General features: G+C 39.3%; 1 protein-coding gene across 13 annotated transcripts in view; it reads left to right on the forward strand.

Annotated features, from left to right (window-relative positions):
- Positions 1-23,507, forward strand: part of ALMS1 (ALMS1 centrosome and basal body associated protein) — a 230,530-nt gene extending 207,023 nt beyond the window's left edge. For 11 of the 13 annotated variants that reach the window (XM_042932701.1, XM_042932703.1, XM_042932704.1 and 8 more), the window contains 8 exons: positions 15,547-15,667; positions 16,720-16,923; positions 17,224-17,453; positions 18,189-18,372; positions 19,282-19,345; positions 22,016-22,115; positions 22,725-22,883; positions 23,169-23,507. In XM_042932701.1, coding sequence (XP_042788635.1) covers positions 15,547-15,667; positions 16,720-16,923; positions 17,224-17,453; positions 18,189-18,372; positions 19,282-19,345; positions 22,016-22,115; positions 22,725-22,883; positions 23,169-23,213 — 1,107 coding nt within the window. In that variant the 3' untranslated portion in view covers positions 23,214-23,507. The remainder of the gene's footprint in view (positions 1-15,546; positions 15,668-16,719; positions 16,924-17,223; positions 17,454-18,188; positions 18,373-19,281; positions 19,346-22,015; positions 22,116-22,724; positions 22,884-23,168) is intronic. The other 2 variants (XM_042932705.1, XM_042932706.1) reach the window with 1 other exon arrangement.
- The last annotated feature ends 1,107 nt before the right edge of the window (positions 23,508-24,614 follow it).

A 24,614-nucleotide genomic window follows, 5' to 3' on the forward strand; every position in this document is an offset into this window, starting at 1 on the left:
TTTATCCTTTCATCATTTGATGGACACTGGGCTGTTTCCATAATTTGGCTATTGTAGATAATGCTGCTGTAAACATTGGGGTGCATGTATCCCTTTGAATTCGTGTTTTTATAATTTGGGGGGTAAAAACCCAGTAGCACAATTACTAGGGTATTTCTGCTTTTAACTTTCTGAGGAACTTCTTTACTGTTTTCCACAGTGGCTGTGCCAGTTTGCATTCTCACCAGCAGTGCAAGAGGTTTATTTTTCTCCACATCCTGGACAATACCTGTTGTTTCTTGTGTTGTTGACTTCAGCCATTCTGACAGATGTGAGGTGATCGCTCATGTCTATTCATGTCTTCCGTTTTTCATTTCAAAAGACTTCTTCAATCTGTAATCTACTGGCTAAGTTCTCTTAATTTTTTATAAAATTTCTGTTTTCTATTGTAGTTTAATGCTATTATTTTTGTCCTCAGTTTTCTTCTTTAGTGACTGTCTTTTGTTCTCCAACACAAAGGAGATACTCATTAATTGACAAATTGTGTTAATTTTGTCAGCTGCCTCTTAATCTCCTTCTATTATTTTAGTTTATCTTGGGTCTATTTCATTAGGTCCATATTCTTTTTAATTTTGTTTAGAGTGAGAGCACAAATTATTTATTGGCTGAAATGGGTAAACCTTGCAGAATTACTTCTTTCTCTTTTTTTCCCCTTTCTTCTGCTTTCATGCTATAAAATATTTACATATATCTTTGTCTTTTGTTTTCCTATTACTTGTCTTTGTCAGCAGTTCTGTGGGAACCATTAATGTACCCACAAAGAATGTGGTTGAAATCTCTGTACTGTTTTATTACCGGTTTGCAAGATACTGCTTCAAATCCTCTTCCCAGGACACGAACCTGAAGACTAATTGTGTATGGCTTTTGTTTCTTTTGCCTCTCAGAGTTTGGGAAAGCAAGGGGATAGTAGATAATTCTAGGACTCTGGAAAGCTATAGTAGGTGACATTTTTCTTTGCCATTGTTAAAAAAGTTGGAAACTGGTGGCCACTTTACCAAGTATGGAAGTAAGGAAAGTATCTAGCTCTATAGGACATGCCCTTGGGGTTTTATTGTACTGTTTTAGAGTCAGCTGATGACTGGTTTCATGGCATTGTCATGTGGTCAGTGAAATGGCTGGGCCTTATTTTTTTCTAGTAAATGTTAGTAATGCAACTAAGATATTTAGACTGAGGAGATTATTTCCCATACCTTTTTCTGACTTCTTGGCCAGAAGAAGGTATTTGGTAAATCATTCTGGCTATGGCAGAAGGTGCTATTTTTTTTTTTTTTTCCACTAGAAGCGTGTCTCCAATTGGGATATTTCTCTTTTTTCTCTTTCTTCTGAGCAACTTACTGCCTCAGTTCCTTCCCTGAGAGATCAGTGCAGTATTTTGAATTTAATGGACTTTCCTTTTACCCTTTTGCATGATCCTTTGTGTAGGAAGAGCTTTGTGATGGCTTCTTAATTTTAGTCCCAGTTTTTTCTATAGACATTACTTCTGCAATTTTGTGGTATGAGTTGAGTCCTTTCCCTAGGTCTGAATATTCTTTTCATTTTTTGCTTTTGTGTTTCATTTATGGAAGAAGAGGTTCATTAAGCCTGTCAGTGTGCTATCATATTTTCTAAAATCCATTCATCTGTTTTCTCAGTGTTTCTCTGTGTCTCCTATATTCAATTTCTTCCTTTTCTGTAGACTCCTTCCTCTCAACTAGAACCATGCTTATGTTTTTCCTCATTATGGACTGTGGAGGACTTGCCAGTCAGGATAGTTTCTGTGGATGCTTCTACCACTTTATATCTTGCTCTTATTACCAAATATCTTGTCAAAAGGATATCTCTTTATTTCATTTGAATATAAAGGTAAAAAGGTAACTAAATATGAAGAATTCAGATAATATAAAGACCTTGGAAATCATAAGTCTCATCATTCTGAAAGAGTCATGTTTAACATTTTCACAAATGAGCTTCCAGGTTTATATTTTATGATTCACACACCCACTGCTGATCCTGGATATATTTCATTAGGCCCATGCTCTACTGTAGCTAAATACCAAAAGAAGAGGCCTCCATGAGAGAATGAAACAAGAGCTTTATTAGTGTTTGATTACATATTAACCAATATTTCTTATATTTTATAGTTTTTACAATCATGCTTATATATAGAAACGAGTCAAAAAACTGAAATCACAGTATATATGTTGTTTTGAAGCTGTACACTTAATATATCATAGACATCATTTTATTTTTTAATTATTTTAATAAAAAGACATGTAGTCATTTTAATGACTTTATGAGTTCCATTGTAGAAGTATAGTATTTGTCTAATTAGTTCCCTAATGGCAGGTATTTAAATTGCTTTCAATTTTTCTTTATCATAACCTGCACTTTGATGAGTAGTCCTCTTATATCTTTATGAATTTTTCTATTTCCTTAAGATACATTTCTAAATTTGGAGTTTCTGGGCATTAAAAGTGTTTAATCCACACTACTAAATTGTCCTCCTTAAATATTGAATCAATTATTCGTTCACCAGTAGTGAATAATTATAGCTTGGTCAATACCTACAAGTAACATTCTTATTAATGACTGCCAATCAGGCCTGTTCTTGTTTACATTTCTTTACATCCACTAAGTTTTTATTTGTGTGTGTGTGTGTGTTTATTGACCATTTACACTTCTTATTTTATGAGCTACCTACCATGTCTTTAACCCAGGTTTCCTTAGGGTAATTTTTTCTCTTAAACATGTGTACCCAGGATATTTTTTAATTCTTTGTACAGATAAGGGTTTAGGAGTCAATATAAGGGGATAACAGCAGCTGCCTGCCCATCCTTCCCCTCTTCCTTTGATGACCCGTCATCTCCTTTGTGTGACTCACTTCCTTTGTGTCTCTCTCCACTGTGTGCAATCTGTCTCAGTCTCTGAAGTTCATGTTTCCCTCTCACTACTGTATCTTTGTGCTCTGTCTGCTTCTCTCTTCTTTCTTTCTGCCTCTGTGCACCCACGCTCCATACACTTGTTCTCCCCACCCCCATGCTGTCTGTTGTCCTATTGTCTCTGCTGTGTGTCTCTTGTTTCTGTGGTTACTCCCCTCCTCCTCCTTCTCTGTCATGTTCCTGCTATGTCTGTGTGCACATACATGCTCTTCCTCTCCCTCTCTCCTCTCTTTTTCCTTTCTCCCTTCTTTCCCCATCTATTTTTCTCAATATCTGGTTGTGCACTTGAGTCCAAGAAGAGGGGTAGTTTACTACTGCCCATACAAAAAAAGAAAAGTCAATTATCAAGTGAATATGAATTATTTCTCTGTTTTTGACCTCTCATTACCTCCAGTTGCCCATGTTTCCAGAAGTTGGGCAGATCAACAACACAAACTACCAAAGAGGCCTCCATGAGAGAATCAAATGAGAGCTTTTATAATATTTAGTAAATGTTTACCAGTGATTAATAGACTTTTATATAACAGGCTGATTTTACACCAGTCTTTACAATCACACTCATATATGGAAAGAAACAAAAGTCAAAAGCAGATTCTTGGAACCCAAAAATAAGTGTCATTATACATTAAGAGATCAAAAGCAAGATATAAAGCCATATATTTAATATATACATGTATGTGTGTGACTGGAACAAAATATTAACAAACTATTTAAAATTGTGGCGTTATAAATGTTTTCCTTTATAATGTTCTGTGTCTTTTGATATAACTTTACAAGAAACATATTTTCTAATAAGGCACCATAAAAATTGTTTTTGTTTGACATTAATAAAAAAGTGGGGTAAGCCAATCTAATCAAACAAACACAGAATGTTAGCTACGAGCTGGAAAGGAGGATTTTCAAGCTTTTCATTTTGTTCTAGTGTCTGCCTGAAATACCTATCTGTACCTCCAATCTAGTAATAATGAATCTTTCTAGAAGCAGAGTAGAAGAATAGGATCAGAAAAGTATTATATACCATAATATGGCAAGATAAAGTAAAACAAATTTTTAACCTTAGGTTCTGAGGGTTGAGTTGAATATGCTCCTAGGGTCATGGCTTCACTTTTAAAATTTTATCCCCACATTGCATCCTCATTCCTATTTTTCCATAGGCAACTGGTCTTGTTATATAAATATATTTTGGCTTACAAGAGCTCTTACAAAATGTGTATTCTTTATGTGCGTATGTGTCTTCATTTTATATAAAAGCCATATCATTTTTTTCTTATTTTCAATAAGCATTATATTTTTTATGTTTTTAACATTTATCTACATTGCTATATGTACATCTAATCAGGTTTCCGATCATTGCATAATACTCCATTGAGTGCATCTACCACTTTACTGATGCATTTTCCCTGTGATGGGCACCCAGGTTGCTGCTGACTCCCAGCACCACAGAAAAATGGGAGTGCACACCCTTGTCCATACCCCCCGCCATTGGATCTGTGTGAGACTGTCTTTGGAATATATACCCAGAAGTGGAATTCTTGGATCATAAGCTATATAAGTTTCCTACATTAGTACCAAACTGCTTTCCAGTTCATATCCTAACTGCAATGCATGGAAATCCCTATATTTCCACTTCTCTGCCAGTAATTTCTAGTTTGGCCAGAAGATTTAGAAATACAAATTTCTAGGGGCGCCTGGGTGGCGCAGTCGGTTAAGCGTCCGACTTCAGCCAGGTCACGATCTCGCGGTCCGTGAGTTCGAGCCCCGCGTCAGGCTCTGGGCTGATGGCTCGGAGCCTGGAGCCTGTTTCCGATTCTGTGTCTCCCTCTCTCTCTCTGCCCCTCCCCCGTTCATGCTCTGTCTCTCTCTGTCCCAAAAATAAATAAAAAACGTTGAAAAAAAAAAATTTAAAAAAAAAAAAAAAAAAAAGAAATACAAATTTCTAGGGGCACCTGGGTGGCTCAGTCGGTTAAGCGGCCGACTTCATCTCAGGTCATGATCTCGCAGTTTACGAGTTTGAGCCCTGCATCTGGTTCTGTGCTGACAGCTCAGAACCTGGAGCCTGCTTTGGATTCTGTGTCTCCCTCTCTTTCTCTGCCCCTCCCCCACTCAAGCTCTGTCTCTCTCTGTCTCAAAACGTTAAAAAAATTTAATAAAAAGTATATATATAAATTTCTATACCAAGGATCTTTCCCCCCCATTTTTAATTAAATGTTACTTGTCTTGAGAATCTACCCTATCCCCTCTATAAATGTCAAAGGAGGAGAGAGTCTTTTAGAGACTTCCAGAATTACTGCCGTACTTTCAACCAGAATACATTTGTTCATTCAGCCAGATGCAGTTATAAGATAGAATGTGACAAGTACAAAAGTGGGATACTTTAATTGATTTTTTCAGCTATTGACATGTAACAGATAAAAAAAGATATGAAAGATTTTACTAGCAATATTAACAAGTGTGATTTAGAATATCTATATAAAACTTCATTCCCAAAACACAGCCTCCACACTTGTTCCAAATGCCCATGGAATATTTCCAAAAATTAATTTTACTTAGGCAAAATGTTGATAAAGCCCCAAAGTAGAAGACTAATAACTATGCTTATATTTTCTAACCACAAGGTAATAAAGTTGGAATTTAACAACTATATATTTTTTTCATTAAATAGATAATTTTAAAACATTCTAAACAAGTTCAATTAGGAAATAATTGAAATAAGTCTTCTAGTATGGAAGAAGACAAACAAGGAATTCAAGAAGTAATTAATAAAGTGGGAAATATATTTTAAGGAGGGCACTTGTGATGAGCACTGGATGTTATATGTCAATGATGAATCCCTAAATTCTCCTGAAATTAATATTATGCTGTATGTTAACTAACTGGAATTTAAATAAAAACTTGAAACAAACAAAAAATCTAAATAAAAATATGTAAGTAAATGAAAATTTTGAAAAAGTTTTAATAATTATAATAAATATGGGGTGCCTGGATGGCTCAGTCAGTTAAGCATCTGACTCTTGGTTTTGGCTCAGGTCATTATCTTGCAGTTTGTGGATTTGGGCTCCATGTTTGGCTCTGTGCTGGCAGCGCAGAGCCTGCTTAGGACTCTCTCTCTCCCTCTCTCTCTGTCCCTCCCCACTTGCACTCTCTCTCTCTCTCTCTCTCTCAAATAAACTTTAAAAAATAATAAAATAGGGGCGCCTGGGTGGCTCAGTTGGTTAAGTGTCTGACTTCAGCTCAGGTCATGATCTCGCAATTCATGGGTTCAGGCCCCACGCCTGGCTCTGTGTTGACAGCTTGGAGCCTGGAGCCTGCTTTGGATTCTGTGTCTCCCTCTCTCTCTCTGCCTCCTCCTCTGCTCATGCTCTGTCTCTCTCTGTCTTAAAAATAAATAAAACATTTAAAAATAATAATAATAAAATAAATATAAAAATGAGAACAAAAAAAGAGAAAATATATAAATTAATGTCAATCCCCAAAACTGATCAATATAACCAAGATCTGATTCTTTGGAAAAAACCAGTAGACCAAATCTCTGGTTATCCTGGCCATGGAAAACATAAGCAAGATGGAAGGGTGTAACCACAGACTGAAGTGGTTTCCTTCAAAAAGACTACTGTATGTAACTTTAGGCTGATATATATCTAAATTTAGATGGATGATTTTCTAGGAGACTATAAATTAAGAAAATTGATCAAGAAGTTTTAAATCAGGAAGCCTGGGTGGCTCAGTCAATTAAGATTTGGCTCAGGTCATGATCTCATGGTTCGTGAGATAGAGCCCCATGAAGACTCTCTGTAATCTAAAGCCCTCTGCATGCCCTCTAGAAATTTGTCACAATATATGTTCCCACCAAAAAGTATAAGCATATGTGTCTCTTCACTCTCTTGCCAACTACGGGTAGTATCAGTCTTTTTAATATTTGCTAATCTGATGTGTGGAAAAACTCATTGCTTTAAAATGCATTTTTTTAACATTAGGTTTCAGGGATTGCCATTTACATTTCTTATTTTGAGGGTTACTTTTTTATATCCCTTGTCCATTTTTCTTCGAAGATTTTTTTCCTATTCTCAAGATTATATTTTATTAATATTGTAATAGTATTATGTATTCAACTTATTTCTTTGTTCCATTCTATGAAAGATCTTCCCAACCTCAAGATTATTTAAAAAAAATAATTCTTCTGGTTTTTTTAAATATTTTTTAATGCATTTAAATCTTTAATCTACATGGAATTTATTCTGTGAGTATAATTTTATTTCCAGATGTTTAGCCAATTGTCAGATATTTTTAAATAAGTAAGTGATAGTCACAATTTATTATAAAAATCTAATATTCTTTTGTTAAGCTGGACTCTAATCAGTTGGACTTGGTAATTAATAGCCATGTTTCTTCTGAAATTTTTACCCAGAACAACTGAAATAATATGTGAACACTCTATCAAAATGGAGAGCTCTGAAAAGGAAACTAATTCTGATCAAAATATGAAGGAATTTCATTTATTAAACTTGAAGTTAGATCAGAACATCCAAGTGAAAATAAAAAATATAGATATATCTGACCTCATGAGTATGTCATGAGTGAAATAAAGATTTTAGAATCATTTATGTAAAGGTGATCATAATCCTCATGAGTATTAAATCCAAGAGGAAAGATACTTGAGAGAATGCAGAGAAGAAAAAGGGGGCCACTTCCAGACTGTAAGTTTTCAAACCTAATAGAAAATTCTTTGGGACCCCTGTCCTCTTGCTCTACGGCCCTGCACAAGACTTTCATAATCATTTGTTAACCTTCTAGGTTTTCCCCTACATTAATTGAGGACTTTAGATCTGTTTGTTTTCTTTCTTTCTAGCCCAAGTCTTGCCATTATCTGGGGAACTTTACTATGCTGTTAGAGTTTCTTGACCTCAGTGCTAATGACGGTACTTCCATTATATTTTAACCATCAAGTCTCATGGCCATTTTTTGAATTTGGGCATAATGCAGAATCATTCTGGCTCTGCAATCTTTACTCACTCATGTACCAAAAAAAAACTTTCTGGGGATCTATTAGCCAGGCACAGTGCCTTTTTAATTTTCTAAGGAGGATTTTTCATAGTTACCATCTGCCAGACTTGCAGAAATAAATGACCTGTTCTGATTCTCTAAAGGTGACTAACAGACAGTTACCACCTGAATTCCTGTTTTTGTACACTTGAATCTTGTCTCTAGAAATTAAATCCATATCAAAATGTTGTGTTTTACACAGACACTTTGTGATTGTGTCACCCTATCCTGGTTGGTAAATTTTATTAGTGAAACAACAGTTGACAGTTTGATCTGCATATATCTAAAAAACACTTCACAAGAAGAGACTGTCCTTTGGTACCATAGACTGTAGTTCTGACTTTGACTCTGTCTTATCAGTGTGTACCTCTGGTTCTAAACTTCAGTGGTTATAAATTAACTAGCATAAACCCATTCCTCTGAAAGAAAAACGTCTCCTAGCAGTCATCTGACGGGCAGAATGTCAACAGGAACAAATTGCCTATATGAAGAATAGCCATATAGGGTCATGAAAGAAGACATGGCCTTCCTCCAATATTGGATATGTTTTGCCAAGCTCAATTTCCACCTAAAAAAAGTAATTTTGGTGGGTGCCTGGGTGGTTCAGTTGGGTTAAGCGTCTGACTCGATTTCAGCCTAGGTGGTGATCTCACAGTCATGGGGTCAAGCCATGATTCTCTTGCTCTCCCTCTGCCTCTCCCCCCTCTAAAAAAATGGTCAATTTTTAATTGAAAAGCTTTTTTGAAGACGGTCTATCTGAAGATGTCTCTGATCAATAAATGTGGGAACGAATCCCACCTAGATTTTAATTAAACTAAAAAGTATTACAAAAAGCCTGACACATCTCTGAGATGGTAGCAGTTCCTGTTGTGGAATAAGACATCAGCAGGTGAGTTTGCTATCATAATAATAGAAAGTAAAACAGAAGCAGGCAGCCAGACAGCATGTATCTCCTTCTGAGACTCTGCGACAGAAAGCATAAACCATGGTGGTTGATAATGTCAGTTGATTTGTAGTCACTTAAATCTTTTCATTGTAAGCCTCACTGTGGAGGACTGAGTGGGCTGATTCACACGCAGGCACTGAGGGATGACAGAATCATCTGAGGAGATGCCTGAGACTCTCCCGTGGACTAAGGAGAATAACTGTTGTGGTTTACCAACAGCATCTGTAAATGAATTCAGCATAAATGATGTTCAGTCCCTTGGTAGGTCATCACAGATTGTGAGACACAGTGAGACCTGTGCATGAGATGATTGTTGTGACTCAGTGTGGAAGTCAACATGGCATGATTGCATGATTCTGACGGTTTGCACTGGCCCTCGCCCTAGCGTGTGTAGTGCTACATCATGCCTACAACATCCAGTGCCCACATTTTTGTTGGGTTTGTTCATGCTTTGTTGTATGATAATGACACTGTTGCTCCCCTTTCATTGCTCTTGTATCACTGCTTTAGTAACAAGATGTGGGACCATAAAATATGAGAAGCTTTTTCCTCCAAGTAAGGCTTCATAATCTACATTATTTCAGTTTGCATAGTGAATAAACATTTTACAGCTTTTTTTGAGATTTTTCACATACCATAAAATTCACTTATGTAAAGTGTACAGTTTAGTGGGTTTTAGTATTATTCATGGAGTTGTGCAACCATCATCCCAATCTAATATTAAAACATTTTCAACACCCTCTAAAAACACCCTGTACTCATTAGCAAAGTCACCCTGCATTTCTCCCAACCTCTTACCCCTGCCCCAGCCCCTGGCTGTGGTTACTAATCTACTTTCTCTAGATTATTCTGGACATTGCATATAATAGAATCATACAACACGTGTATGTATTGTATGTATGACTGGCTTGTATGTATTGTATGTGTATGTATTTTGTGACTGGTTTCTTTCGCTTAATGTTTTTAAGGTTCATCTACATTGTAGCAGTGTATTCATTACTTTTTATTGCCAAATAATATTCCATTGTATGAATATTCCATTACATGTTTTATTCATCCACTTAGTAAAAAAATACTTGGCTTTCTTCTATTTTGGGGGGTATTATTAACAAGGCTGCTGTGAACATTCATGTACAAGTTTTTGTGTGGACGTATGTTCTCATTTCTTTTGGGCATGTGCCTGGGAGCGGATATATGCTGGAGCATATGGTAACTCCACATTTAACCATTTGAGGAACTGCCAGGGTGTTACCTAAAGTATTGTCACCATTTTGCGTTCCCACCAGCAGTGTATGAGGGTTCCAATTTCTCCACATCCTTGAAAACACTTGCCTTTTTCTGTCCTTTTGATTTTCACCATCCTAGAGGTCTAACTAAATCTGTTTTGTTGAGAGGGAATATTTTTTAGACTATTTTCTATTTTTAAATATTTTACTTTTTATAGGGAATGATATAGGAATTATCATGAAAGAGATTTGAACTAGAAACACACACACACCAAGGCTCGCCATTGAACCCGATGTAGATGTGTTTTTTACACCCATTGGTGCATACCATGACTGGTTGTATACTATGGATGTTGAAGAGACTGGGGCTTGAAGGGACCGTCATTTCTGCTGCATTTGCACCATAGGGCACTCCAGCCTCTGCTTGCAGACAGCTCCACCGCTCCCTGACTGCGCATGAGCAGCTTGTCCATGTGTATGAGACTCTATTATTGAAGGTCTTAACTTCTAGAGACCCAAAACCTGCGATCATTGCACTCCCTGGCTCTGTTTTCAGAAGGCACAGAAAATAGGTCTAATTTTCTTCCTCTCAGGTTCCTGCTTCCTTCCCAAAAGTGTTTTCTCTCAGGTCTTCACTCTGAACCATTTTTCACAGGTCATGCTTCCTTACCCCACCTCACTTCCTATAAATTGTCAGCTTTCCTGGGTCTACTAAGTTTGCTGATATCTTGTTTTTAAACATGTCTCTTTGAACTAAGCGTGTTGTGCTTCAGATGGTGAGAGCATGTTGACAGAGCAGATTTACCACCTTCCTTTCTGTGGCTAGAACATTTCTATGTCCTAACATATGTTTTACTTCTGTTGAGCTCACCAGAGCCATGAAACTTCTATTGCCACACTCTTCTCGGTTTTATTTTCACTATTTTTGTTTTATTTTCACTTTTTAAACTGATAATACAATCACATGATACAAAATTTTAAATGTATAAAAGAGTATTTGATAGTGTCCTTCCCACTCCTGTTCCTTGGACACCTAGCTCTCCTTTCCAGAGCTACTCAGTGTTACTAGTTCTTGCGTATCTTCACAGAGATTTTTTTTTTAAGCAGCTTAGTTGAACCTGCATGGCTCAGAAGGTTAAGCATCCAACTTCGGCTCAGGTCATGATCTCACGGATTGTGAGTTCAAGTCCCACATAGGGCTCTGTGCTGAGAGCTCAGAGCCTAGTCTGCTTCAGATTCTGTGCCCATCCCTGCTCGTGCTCGCTCGCTCGCTCTCTCGCTCTCTCAAAAATGAAGAAACATTAAAAAATTTTTTTTTCAAATAAAATAAAAATAAAACAGCTTGGTTGAAGTATAATTTACATACCATAGAATTCATCCATTTTAAGTGTACGGTTATTTTTAGTGAAGTTACAGAATTGTGTAGTCATCACCATAACCCAGTTTTAGAACATTTCTGTCACTCCAAAAAGGTCCTTTGTACCTGCTTGTTATCAATCCACATTCCCAGCCCCAGACAACCTCTAATATGCCTTCTGCCTTTTCTGGACATTTCATGTAAATAGAATCATATAATATGTAGTCTTTTGCATCTGCCTTCTTTGGCTTAGCACGATGTTTTCAAGGTTCATTCATGTTGTAGCATGTATCAGTAGTTCCTTTTTATTGCTGATTAGTATTCCATTGTATGGATATAACACATTTTGTTTACCCAGTTCCCAGTTGGACACTTGGATTGTTTCTTATTTTGGATAAGAATAATGCTGCTATGAATGTTTGTGTAAAAGTTATTGTATGGACATATGTTTTCTTTTGGAATTAGAAAATTAGAATTACCAGGTCATGTGTGAAGTTTATGTTTAAGAAAATGCCAAAGTGTTTTCCAAAGTGGCTGTATGTTTTTACATTCCCACCTGCAGTATATAAAGTTTCTTATCTTTCCACTTCCTTGTCTACACTTAGTATTAGCCATCTTTTTTATTATAGCCATAGTAGTGGGTGTGAAGTGTATCTTATTATGATTTTAATTTGTATTTTCCTTATGACTGATGATGTTGAACATCTTTTCATATACTGATGAAAAGTATACTTCTCTGTCTTCTTTGGTGAAATATCTATTCAAGTCTTTAGCCCATTTTTAAATTACATATATGGAATGTCTATTTATTTAGATCTTTAATTTCTTCCGCCAGTGTTTTCAGCATGTAAGCCTTGCACTTCTGTTGTTAAATTTATTCCTAAATATTTCGTTCTTTTTGATGTTGTTGTGAATGGGGTTGTTTCCTTAATTTTTATTTTCAGATTGCTTATTGCTAGAATATAGAAATACAATTGATTTTTTATCTTGTCTTACATCTATAATCTGGCTAAACTTATTAGTTCTAATACTTCTTTATGGATTCCTTGGTATTTTATTTGGACAGAATCATGTCATTTGCAAATAAAAACAGTTGTACTTCTTCCTTTCCAATCTAGGTTCTTTTCTTTCATGGGTATTTTATCAATAAGAAAGCAAATACCTGCATATGTTTTTGACCTTTTTTTTTTTTTTTTTCCCCACAGACCTGGCAGCATACTTTGCTTTTTATACTTAATCTTTCCTGAAAGTCAGTCCATTTCAGTACCTCCTACAGCTGCAGAGAAGGTGTAGTATATTGCCAGTCAGTCATACCTTCCTCACCACATATTCATACGTTTTGGTTTTTTTTAACATCACAATAGTCTCAGTTTTATATGACTTTTATATTTTTTTTACAACTTATATTCTAAATCATTTGTTCTTTCTAACACTTCTGTAATTTCAGAAATGCAAGTGCTCCCTTTTTGAGCTGGGTAAACTGGCACAGAGAGTGCAGTGATTATGCAAGTAGAGACAGCTAATAAAGGGAAGATCTGAGACTGGCTTAGGCCTTTGGACTTCAGATGCACAGCTTTTCCTACTGTATCAAAGTTGCTGCCATTCCTCCTGCCTGATGTATAGGGCTTTACAATGATCCCTTGTTGGATTTGGCCCATCATTCCTGTTTATTATTTTGGATCTTGACAGTCATTTAGGCCCTCCCAGATATGCATTGTACAAGAAATCTCCTGCTTCCCATATCTCTAAGACACTGATATATAAAATGTTAAGAAGGAATAGCCAGAGCAAATCAAGTAACTGGACACAATAGGTGCTTAGTAAATATTTGCTGTTGAATGCAAGACATACCACTCATTAATAAAGGCCTCTCTCTGTTTTCATAATATTTGGGTAAGAATGCTTCAACCACCTGTGGTTCTACCAACTTATTTTATCATTTAACCCCCATAACTCCATCTTGCCCTCAAAGATGTCAGGAGAAGTCTCGTCATTTTAATCAACTCTAGCTGTCCTTGACCACACATTCTTTTGGTCTACCCGTCAGTGACCATGTCTACTAGAAAAACCAGGCTAATCTGGCAAGGCTTGTTCTTCCTGCTCTTGAGCACTGCCTGAAATGTGCTTATCTCTTCTTTGACCTCTAAATGCTTGTAAATGATTAGATTGGTGATCCATTCTAGCACTTTATATGTCATCATTCTTAAACCCACCAGTTTGCAATGCTTATCTTTTTGAAAATCAAAACATTTCCTGTCCCGGGTCATTTAACTTAACGTGCTCTGTATCAAGTTTCTGAAAGAAACTGTTTCAAGTCTCCTGAAGGCCCTGGGATATAGTTTATTTAGTTCAGAGGAGTAGACACCCTGTTTCCTTTCCTGAGTTGGCTGTCAATTCACCTTTACCAAAATTGCTTAAGTAGACAAGCATCTGGCATTTATTCAAAATATAGATGCCCAGACCCCTCCCCTCGAGACTCCAATTCATTGTTCTGAGTTTGGACCCATCCTCCAGGAGATTGTTGTGACGAGCAAGCTTAAGAAATACTGTTTTATACTACATTTTGATAATCTTTTTGTCATTCAGTAGCATTCCACCATCCACTTTAATCCATGAAGTTACCCTTCTTTGCTCTATTTGCTCTGAACCTAACTTAAAAGCCTTTTGGGCTCTTTAATAATTTTTGCAATACTCCAGTTATTCAGGACTTCTCATGGGGCCTTTCAGCTCTTTGTATATTTACCCATGTATAAGTATCTGAGTCTGATCTTACTGGACAGCACCTCTTTAGTCATTCCTGGCCCTCTTTATCTCTCATCAAAATTGTTTTGCACGTGTCAAGTTAGAATTTCATTCTGAAAACCCACCAGGCTAATCTTTGGCTAGCATCCTCTTTGGAGTTTCTTCAAGTCTTGTGAACATATCCACTCTTTTTTTTTTTTAATTTTATTTTTTCAATTCACATCCAAATTAGTTACCATATAGTGCAACAATGATTTCAGGAGTAGATTTCTTAATGCCCCTTGCCCATTTAGCCCATCCCTCCTCCCACAACCCCACCAGTAACCCTGTTTGTTCTCCACATTTAAGTCTCTTATGTTTTATCCGCTTCCCTGTTTTTATATTATTTTTGCTTCCCTTCCCTTATGTTCATATATCTGTGTCTTAAAGCCCTCATATGAGTGAAGTCAAATGATATTTGTCTTTCCCTGACTGGCTGATTTCACTTAACATAATACCCTCTAGTTCCAGCCACATAGTTGCAAATGGCAAGATTTCATTCTTTTTGATTGCTGACTAATACTCCATTGTCTATATGTGTGTGTGTGTATGTATGTGTATATATGTGTGTGTGTGTGTGTGTGTGTGTGTGTGTGTGTGTGTGTGTGTATACACCACTTCTTCTTTATCCATTCATCCATCGATGGACATTTGGGCTCTTTCCATACTTTGGCTATTGTCGATAGCGCTGCTATAAACACTGGGGTGCGTGTGCCCCTTCAAAACAGCACACCTGTATCCCTTGGATAAATACCTAGTGGTGCAATTTCTGGGTTGTAGGGTAGTTGCATTTTTAATTTTTTGAGGAACGTCCATACTGTTTTCCAAAGTGACTGCTCCAGTTTGCATTCCCACCAGCAGGGCAAAAGAGATCCTCTTTCTCCGCATCTTCACCAGTATCTGTTGTTGCCTGAGTTGTTAATGTTAGCCATTCTGACAGGTGTAAGGTGGTATCTCGTTGTGGTTTTGATTCGTATTTCCTGAACATACCCACTCTTTATGGCTTACCTTGTTAAGACAGCTCAGGCCCTTATCCAACCATAGCAGCATTCACCTCCCTATCATAAATTATATGGTAACATGTTCACATTGTCACAAGCTTTCTGGAGAGCAACTTTATCCCAACAAGTAGAACTGAATTAGAAAGGGCTCTTGGTAGCTTGTATGTGTTCTTTATCCTGTAGGTGACTATGCCATTGACTGCAGGTAATGCTAACAGGGTCTCTTTTGTTTTTCCAGGTGGCAAACCATGTGATTTCTTCTGATTCTATTTCATCTTCTACCAGTAGTTTCTGGAGCTCAAGCCCCACCCTTTGCAACAAGCAAAATGTACATATGTTAAACAAGGGTGTACAAGCAGGTAAATTACTTGAATTTAAACATTTCCATTGAAATACAAGTAGACCTTAAACATATATTAAGATACTCAACCTCACAATAAAATAAGTGAAGATTAAAACTATACTCAAATGCCATTTGCCACCTATCAGACTGGCAAAAATCTAAGTTTGGTAGTAAGTTTCTGGGCACAAGTGTAAAGGAATAGGTACTCATACATGTAAGTTGGGAGTACAACCCCCATGAGGCAATTTGGCAGTTTCTATTCAAATTACTTTGATCTAGCACTTTTACTTTTGGAATTTAGCCTATAGATATATTGTGCATATGTGCAAAATGACAAGTGGACAGAATTAATCATTGAAGTATTGTTTATTATAACAGAAAATTTAAATTGACTTAGATGTCCATCAATAGCCAAATGTTTAAATAAATTATCATACATCCATATAACAAGACATAGGATGAGGAAACTCTCTCTCTGCTAATATGGCAAGATCTCCAACAGAGATAATTAAAAAGAAAACACAAAGTGCTTTAAAAATAAAGGAAGAAAATTGCTTGAATGTGTGCAAAAAATTCTCTGGAACCAGGGGGTTGCAAATTGAATGAATGGAGAACAGGAGTGGGAAGGAGGCTTTTCACTTATGTTTTTCTATATCTTTTGATTTTATATAAGAGAAGTAAACTCCCTTGATTTTTTTCCCCCTCCAGTCTTGTCTTTGTATCTGTCAACCTCTTTCTTACCTGGGTGACTGCCAGGAGGACTATAAGCATTTAGTGTCTTTCTCACTTTGGATCAGAACTAAAATCCTTTACCCATTGAATCCATGTGAGTGATTTTTTTCCCTCTAATATCTAAACTGACTAAGAAATAAAAACCTTCCTTTCTTCTTCCACTTTCCCTCCCTCCCCTCCTGTCTGTCTCTGTCCCTCACACCCCTCTACACCACCCAGAGGAGGCAGTAGCTTGCATTTTTGAAGACTTAAAAAGTATTTGTTTACTGAATTGAATACACATGCCAACTAAGTCTCAAGGCTGCTCCCAGGATATCTGTGGATCTTTCCCCTCAGGTAACTTGGAGATCGTGAATGGTGTCAAAAAACACACTCGAGATGTTGGGATGACTTTCCCAACTCCAAGCTCTAGCGAGGCTAGAGTAGAAGAGTACAGCGATGTGACTTCTTGGTCAGAAGAAAAAATAGAAGAGAAAAGTCGTCTCACCAGTTATCTTGGGGATAAAAAGTTAAGGAAGAACAAGCAGAGTTGCAGTGAAGGTCAGTTTTTAATTCCAGTGTTGTAGCAGAAGAACTAGTGAATTTCAAGTCTCTTGCGATGCTAAGATTCTTTATTTCTAATGACTCTGTGTTGACCCCATCTCCCCACACCCCCAGCACCACCTTGGCAAATTTTCAAAGTATCTAGCACTATAATTACAGTCATACCTGTAGTTATGCAAACTCCAGGGCATCGCGGTGGTCTCTGACGGCTGAGTCCCCTGAGAGCCTATGCTATGCACATGTCTTTGGTGAGAAGAACGAAAAATCTTTTTTCTTTCTTAAAAATATTTCCCATAGGAGTTTCATGGTTTGTTCCTGTGGAAAATGTGAAGTGTGGTCCTAAGAAGGAAAACCTGCCCAAACTTTATGGCCCTGGTATCTGCTGGTTTGCACCAATAACCAACACCAAACCGTGGAGAGAGCCACTGCGGGAACAGAACTGGCAGGGACAGCACATGGACAGCCACGGGTCACTAGCAGGCCCAGGCAGAGATCCCCCAAGGCCATTTGTGAAAGCAACCCTACAGGTGCAGCGACACTGAGTTCATTTTAGCCATGTTTAAGGTGGGGATTTGGGGGGGGCGGGTGCTGGAGGGGAGATACAAAGAAGTTAAATGTGTGATTTGGCCTTCTGAAGAAAAGTCTCCTAACCCTCATTTCTGGCACTTCTAGAATTTCATCTGTTCCCACTGTCATCATTAAACAAAGGCTGACTTACTGTTAACCATTCTAAACTGTGCATTGCCCTCTGAACCTGGGACGAGGCAATAGAAGGGAGGGGGCTGTGATGCTGCCCACTGGGCTCATAGACATCTGCATGTGGAGCGCTCTGGAGGCCTGATGTTTGTTCCTCCATTTACATAACTCCCATTCCTGCTTAGCACAGGATTTAAAAGGCAGGAAGTCCCTTCTTTATATGTACCTTGGGAGCTGAACGAAATGTTACTTAATAATATATTTGTTTGAAGGGAAAATTTAAAATAGCACAATGGGCCGGGCTCTAGCCCGTCAACATTTGGAAGAGTTATAATTGCCACAGTCTTAGTTCTTGGTTTATTCCAAAGGCATCCTTTGATCCCTCTGATTTACCTACTGGAGCTCTCCCCTGCAGAAAGTTGTTAGATTATTCTTCAACTCTAGATATTTTCTGCACTTTAGAAACAGGCTCTTCAAACCACTGTTGGGCAGGTACTGTTTTCTAGGCCCTTAGAGAACAAACTGCATCATTAATGTGAGGTTCGGGGGCCTTTTCTCCTCCTCAGGAATCTCTTCAGCTTCACAGACCCGACTTCATCTCCCGCTCTGGGGAGAGAATAAAGCGTCTGAAGTTAATAGTGCAGGAGAGGAAACTACAGAACATGTTACAGAGTGAGCGGGAGGCACTGTTCAACACTGTCAGAGAATGGCAAGGCTGCCAGGACCCAACACGCCGGCTCCTGAAGAGAGGTACACTCTGCCTGTTCACTTTCCTGTTACTGGCTGGAGAGGGTAAAGTCCACTTGACGCCAGGGAACACGGCTCAAGGCCAGCCCAGTTACAGGGACAGAAATGGACTTTTTGTTTGCTGAGACTCAACTCTCCTTAGGTAGCAGAACCTGCCCGGTTTAGCTGTCAGCACTCTCGTGATCCAGAGAAACCCAGGTACTCTTGCCCTGCCACTGCAGCTTGGAAACCAAAGAGTGCCATGAGAATGGGGTTTTTGTAAGCCAGCTGTGTTTCTGGGAGCAAGTTAGTTCCAAAAGTATAATGTTGGTTTCTTCAGCGATGGCGCTGATTCCAGGATTGCCTGCCTCGTAGCGGGGTAGTGGTGGTGGTGGTGATGATGATGCCATGTAAACTTTATGTGTTTTGCCCAGGCACTGTTCTTCTTTAAGGTTATAACACCTCTCTGAGGTACATGCTATTAATATCCCTATTTTACAGATGAGAAAACAGACAAAGAGAGCCTAAGTCCCTTGCCCAAGATGATATACCTGATACTGGGATTTGAACCCAAATGGGCTGGCTCCCAACTGTGTGCTCTGACAATTCTGCTAGGTGTAAGACCTCAGGAATATAATACATGAAAGCTGGGAAAACTACAAAGTGCTATCTAATGCTTTCATCACAGCCTTACCTATAAACCAGCCAGTGTCTAGTCTGTGCCACAGTGTTGTGTCTTCAGGAGCCTCTGGCTGCTGTCACAGTCCCTGTAGTCTAACCCTGGCCTTGGCCTTGGCCCTTGCTCCCCACCCATTGCTGTCAAGCTCAAGGTAGAGGCACAGAGTCCTAGCAGCAACTTCTCCCAGTTCTTGAGCAACACACTCTTCCTTATTAAGACACTACCCACTGAAAACCCCTTCTTCTCTTGCTTAGGCTTCCTGGATGCCCAAAAGAACAGGCCTATTGGAAAGAAGGAAATGATTCAGAGGTCTAAACGGTAAGGCCAAAAGAATAAGAGTAATTATATAAAAGTACAAATCCGGCCAAATGATCAGGAGCTGTGGCTTGCCCCCAGAATAAGGGCATTATGCTCAAACATTACGAGGGGCACCTGGGAGGCTCAGGCAGTTAAGTGTCCAGCTTTTGATTCTGGCTCAGGTCATGATCTCGTGGTCGTGAGATCGAGCCCCAAGTCAGTCTCTACACTGAGTGTGGAGCTTGCTTAAGATTCTCTTTCTCTCTGCCTCTCCCTCTGCCCCTTCGCCACTCGCATGTGCATGTACACTCTTCCTCTCCTCAAAAACAAAAAAAAAAAGAAAGAAAATTAGTTGTGAAAGTAGTTTCTCACCAGTGGCACTAAAAAAGGAAAGAAAAATGGCAGATTGGTATGGATGAGTCAGATACAAAAGATACAAAGAATCCCCACTAATTTGCATGCCTTAATCAGGCTTGTCCTTGATAGAAACCTAAATATAAATAAAGATATCTAAAATCTAAGATATGAATATTTGAAATAAAATATTTATTTGGGGCATTACCCTTTATCCATGAAATCCCATCTCTAGGAATTTATGCAATACAGTGAGAAATGATGGAAAACTCTCCAAGATATATTAAGTTAAGCTTAAAAAAAAGTCAAGTTTCAGGGGCACCTGGGTGGCTCAGTTGGTTAAGCGTCTGACTTCAGCTCAGGTCATGATCTCACAGTTGGTGAGTTTGAGCCCCGCATCAGTCTCTGTGTTGACAGCTCAGAGCCTGGAGCCTGCTTCAGATTCTGTCTTCCTCTCTCTCTGCCCCTCCCCTGCTCATGCTTTGTCTGTCTGTCTGTCTCTCTCTCTCTCTTTTTCTCTCAAAAATAAATAAACATTAAAAAAAATTTTTTTAAGTCAAGTTTCAGAAGCATGTGTACACTGCTCCCATTTGCAGTGTTTAAAAAGTATTAGTGTCTGTATAGATGCATATACTTTTATATGCATAGAATATCTCTGGAAGGATACTCAAAAAAACTGGTAACAGCAGTTGCCTTTAGGAAAAAGCTGAGTCACTGGAGTACAGAGGTAAGACAAAGACTAACTTTTTTGCCTTTTTATACTTGTTGAATTTTGGGCCACTGCATGCATTAGCAATTAGTTAATCAGAGATGTGCTTATACTGATCATGAGAATGCCATGGATTTAACTGACATATAGCATTGTATAAGTTTAAGGTATATAATGTGATGATTTGACACATGTATATACGGCAGTATGTTCACTACGCTAAGGTTGGTTAACACATCCTCCACCTCATATTATTTCTATTTTGGTGGTGGTGGTGGTGGCAGTGTTCTTATTGTTCTGGTGAGAACATTAAAGGTCTTCTCTCAGAGCAGCGTTGAAGTATCCAATACAGTGTTGCTGACTAGAGCCCCCCTGCTGTACCTTAGATCCCCAGAACTTATTCCTCTTATAACTGGAAGTTTTTACCCTTTAACTAACATCTCCTCATTCCCTGGCCCCCAGCCCCTGGCAACCATCATCCTAGTCTCTATTTCAATGAGTTTGATGTTTTTAGATTCCACATGTTAAATGAGATCATACAGTTTTGTCTTTCTCTGACTTATTTCACTTAACATAATGTCCTCAAGGTCCATCTATGTTGCAGATGGAAAAATTTCCTTCTTTTTTATGACTGAATAATATAATAATATATTACATTTTCTTTATCCATTCATCTGTTGATGGACACTTAGGTTGCTTATGGTCGTTGTATTTTTAATTGTTTTTTTTTTTTTAATATTTTTTTTTTCAACGTTTTTTATTTATTTTTGGGACAGAGAGAGACAGAGCATGAACGGGGGAGGGGCAGAGAGAGAGGGAGACACAGAATCGGAAACAGGCTCCAGGCTCCGAGCCATCAGCCCAGAGCCTGACGCGGGGCTCGAACTCACAGACCGCGAGATCGTGACCTGGCTGAAGTCGGACGCTTAACCGACTGCGCCACCCAGGCGCCCCGTATTTTTAATTGTTTAAGGAACCACCATACTGTTTCCCATACTGGCTGTACCAATTTACATTCCCACCAGCAGTGCACAAGGGTTCCCTTTTCTCTGCATCCTCACCAACATGTGTTATCTCTTGTTGTTGGTTTTGTTGTTTTTTTTTTTAATATAATAACTATTCTAACAGGTGTGAGGTGATACCACATTGTGGTTTTCATCAACAGTGACTTTTAAAAATGTACGTTTGTTCCTCTTTGGTCTCATTCCTGCCCTCCACTACTGTGTTTGCAGTTAGTGATCATCTCCACCACATCCAAAACAGACCTCCCCATTCTCCACTCCCACATTTGCTTGGGCCAGCCACTCATCCAACTAGAAAGCTGGCTAGCAGTCACCGCTAGCTGTGTTACCCACTGCTCCACATGTAGCCTGTTTGCACCAGTATTCCCTTCCACGTAGTCCCTATAAGCAGGATGTCTTAATGTTTTTATTCATCTTTTCCCCTCCCAGATCATGAACACCCCTAGCTAGGGTTCTTCGTGTCCAGGTGTCTAACAGGAAGCAGGCCTACAAGGCCGAATGCCCTGAAAGCAGCAGAACTTAGGGAGATGGGGGAGAAGAGATCATGTCCCTCCATGGTCGGGTAACCTCACTGCTTTTTATCTTCCCACTGGCACCATTCCTAAGGATTTATGAGCAGCTTCCAGAAGTGCAGAGAAAGAGAGAAGAAGAGAAGAGAAGATTGGAATATAAGTCATACCGGCTACGAGCTCAGCTATTCAAGAAGGTCAGCTAGTCCTTGAGCAGCATCCATCAGATTTATCAGGGGAAAGAGAAATTGAGGGAAACACATCTGACCTGTTTGAATTAACTACATCTGGGGAGTAGCCTTAAGCTTGTAATGTATTGTACCACTGCTGAGGTTTGGAAGGTAAAGGCATCTGTGACTAGATTTCAAATCTAAAAATCTAAAAAGGCAAATCTAAAAGAGGCACCTTCCAGGCATACATTTGGAATGAAACTAAATTCCATACTTAGGACTAATGGTGGAAATGTCCAAATCTATCAGTATTGTTGAATTTTCATTTTAGAGTCCCCAGTGGTAGTTTTGTGCCCCTTATTGGTAAATCAGATACCTCTAAAGCTTGTAAAATAAACTGGAAAATGTCCAAGTGTGGCATAAGAGTTGACAACTTGGGGAGTCGGAGCCTGGAAGCCACCACCATTTCCTGCCCATGGCCCCAGTGGAATCAGTGGTAATGCAAATCCCAGACCCTCAGAGGCGGGGGGACTTGCTACCAATATATTCCTTGAGAAGCTAGGGAGCTACCGTGCCCGAAGGTCTGTATCCTTCACTGTTCTCGTTTCCTTCCCAACCCCTTCACTTCACCACCAGAGGACTCTGAAAGTCAGAATCCAAAAGACGAGTTTATGCCAGACCGATGTGGGATTGGAGAACTGCTTCTGGAGCATACCTGGAGCTGGGCTGGGCAGGGCCCCTCGAGGAGGGGGGCCCCAGGCACCGCATGGCCCGGCCAGTGTGTCAACGTCACAGGCCAGGCCTCTCATTGTACTTGTATGTTTGAACTGATGGATGGATGAGTCTATCCAGATCATAAATGATCTGTATCTATATAGACATAATAGGTACTGATTATATACATCATGTTTCCTTAACACTTCAGGAAAAATTTTTTTTGCATAATTACCATAGTTTCTGTAGCTGGGGAAAATAAATGAGATTTGGGTAGAACCTCACTGGTCTCTCAGCAACATGTCTGGGGTGGCTGTCTGCCTCTGATAGCAAGAGTATCTAACTTCTCTTTCTTTTCTTCCACAGAAAGTGACCAATCAGCTCTTGGGGAGAAAAGTTCCCTGGAACTGACATAAGAATATTTTCCTGGAATTATATTTTGTCAACCTGGAGAAGCACAATCCTTACTTTTATGAGTCTGGTTTAATAAAACTTAACTCTTTTTCCATGTGTAATTTAGAAGTAGTAACAATGGTGAGTAGGATTATGAATGGTTTGGGAGCAATACTTTGTCCGCTGTGAGCTTGCCACAGGGATGTTTGTCACAATGGTATCATTTCTGAATTCTAGCCAGGAATGAGTCCCCTTTTGTATGTGTTTTTGTACTTTTAGAAAATAAATAACTTCTGATTGAGTCATAGTAAAGCAAGCAGCGAAGAGTCATTTCTTTACCATCTAGAGATGTGCAGGGAGCTATGCAGTGTCTCTCCTGGGGTAGATGGGGGTCTCGATCTAAAAGCATCAGTCAAGGGAGATAGACTGCGGGAATGAAATGTGGCCTTTCTTTACAAACACAGCAGGATGTGACAAGACTCTGCCGTGGGCTTTGTGGAGAGGGTGTCTGGTTAGGGTACCTGTTGGACATGCCCAGACACTCCCAGCAGACCAGGCACCTCAGGTCCAAAGCCACCTCGTAGCCTCACTCCGGCTTCCCAGGGGCCTCTAGCCTTTGGTGGATTTTCCCTCCAGCTCCAGCCACCCTCTTTTCAGGATTGAAGCCTCAGATCATTTATCATCACACGTGGAACCAACGTTTATAACCTGGATCACCACTTCTGAAAAGCATGAGTTAATAAGTGTGGTAATGTACATAAAGCATTTAATTAGTCCTATGGCCTGGAATTACAGCTAAGGCCCAGAGTTGAGGGGGAGAAGGTACTAATTGGCCTCATTCTAAGTTCAGGGAAGTCCCAGAAGGGCAGTAAGGAGCCAGCTGCCGCCAAAGCCGAGGTAAAGAGCAGACCCTGCCACCGAGCATAGCTCAACTGGTGCCTCCAAGGCTCCCTTCCTAACCCAGAAGGAGGCGATGAAGAAGGCTCAAGGTAATTAAGCTCTCTGGGCCAGTTTACCTGTAAAATGAGACGGTTAATAACCTCCAAGCCCCCTTTCAGCTCTCAAATATTATGACTGTTTTATGTCTTGTTGGAAGTTATTATTCAGAATACAAACAGAAAGTGATCGTTGCCTAGAAACCTGGGTCTGCAGGGAAACCGGGCAGGATGGAGCCTGCTTAGAAATAATGAGTGGGATTCTCTTACGGCCTCAAGCTGTGTCATCCAGGTACCTTCCCAAAATATTTAGGTTCAGGGCCTGGGAAGCCACTGGTGGCAGCTGGCCACCAGCTCCTCACCCCCTGCCACCAGCCCCAGCCCCAGAACACACCTGCTTGGAAATGCTACTACAAGTGCCCTGGGGAGAGCCTGTTAGCATCTCCACTAGATTCCACAGACTTGCTTTCACATTAGAACAGTA

This window comes from Panthera leo, chromosome A3 (genome assembly GCF_018350215.1).
Source record: "Panthera leo isolate Ple1 chromosome A3, P.leo_Ple1_pat1.1, whole genome shotgun sequence".
Classification (NCBI taxonomy): Eukaryota; Metazoa; Chordata; class Mammalia; order Carnivora; family Felidae; genus Panthera; species Panthera leo.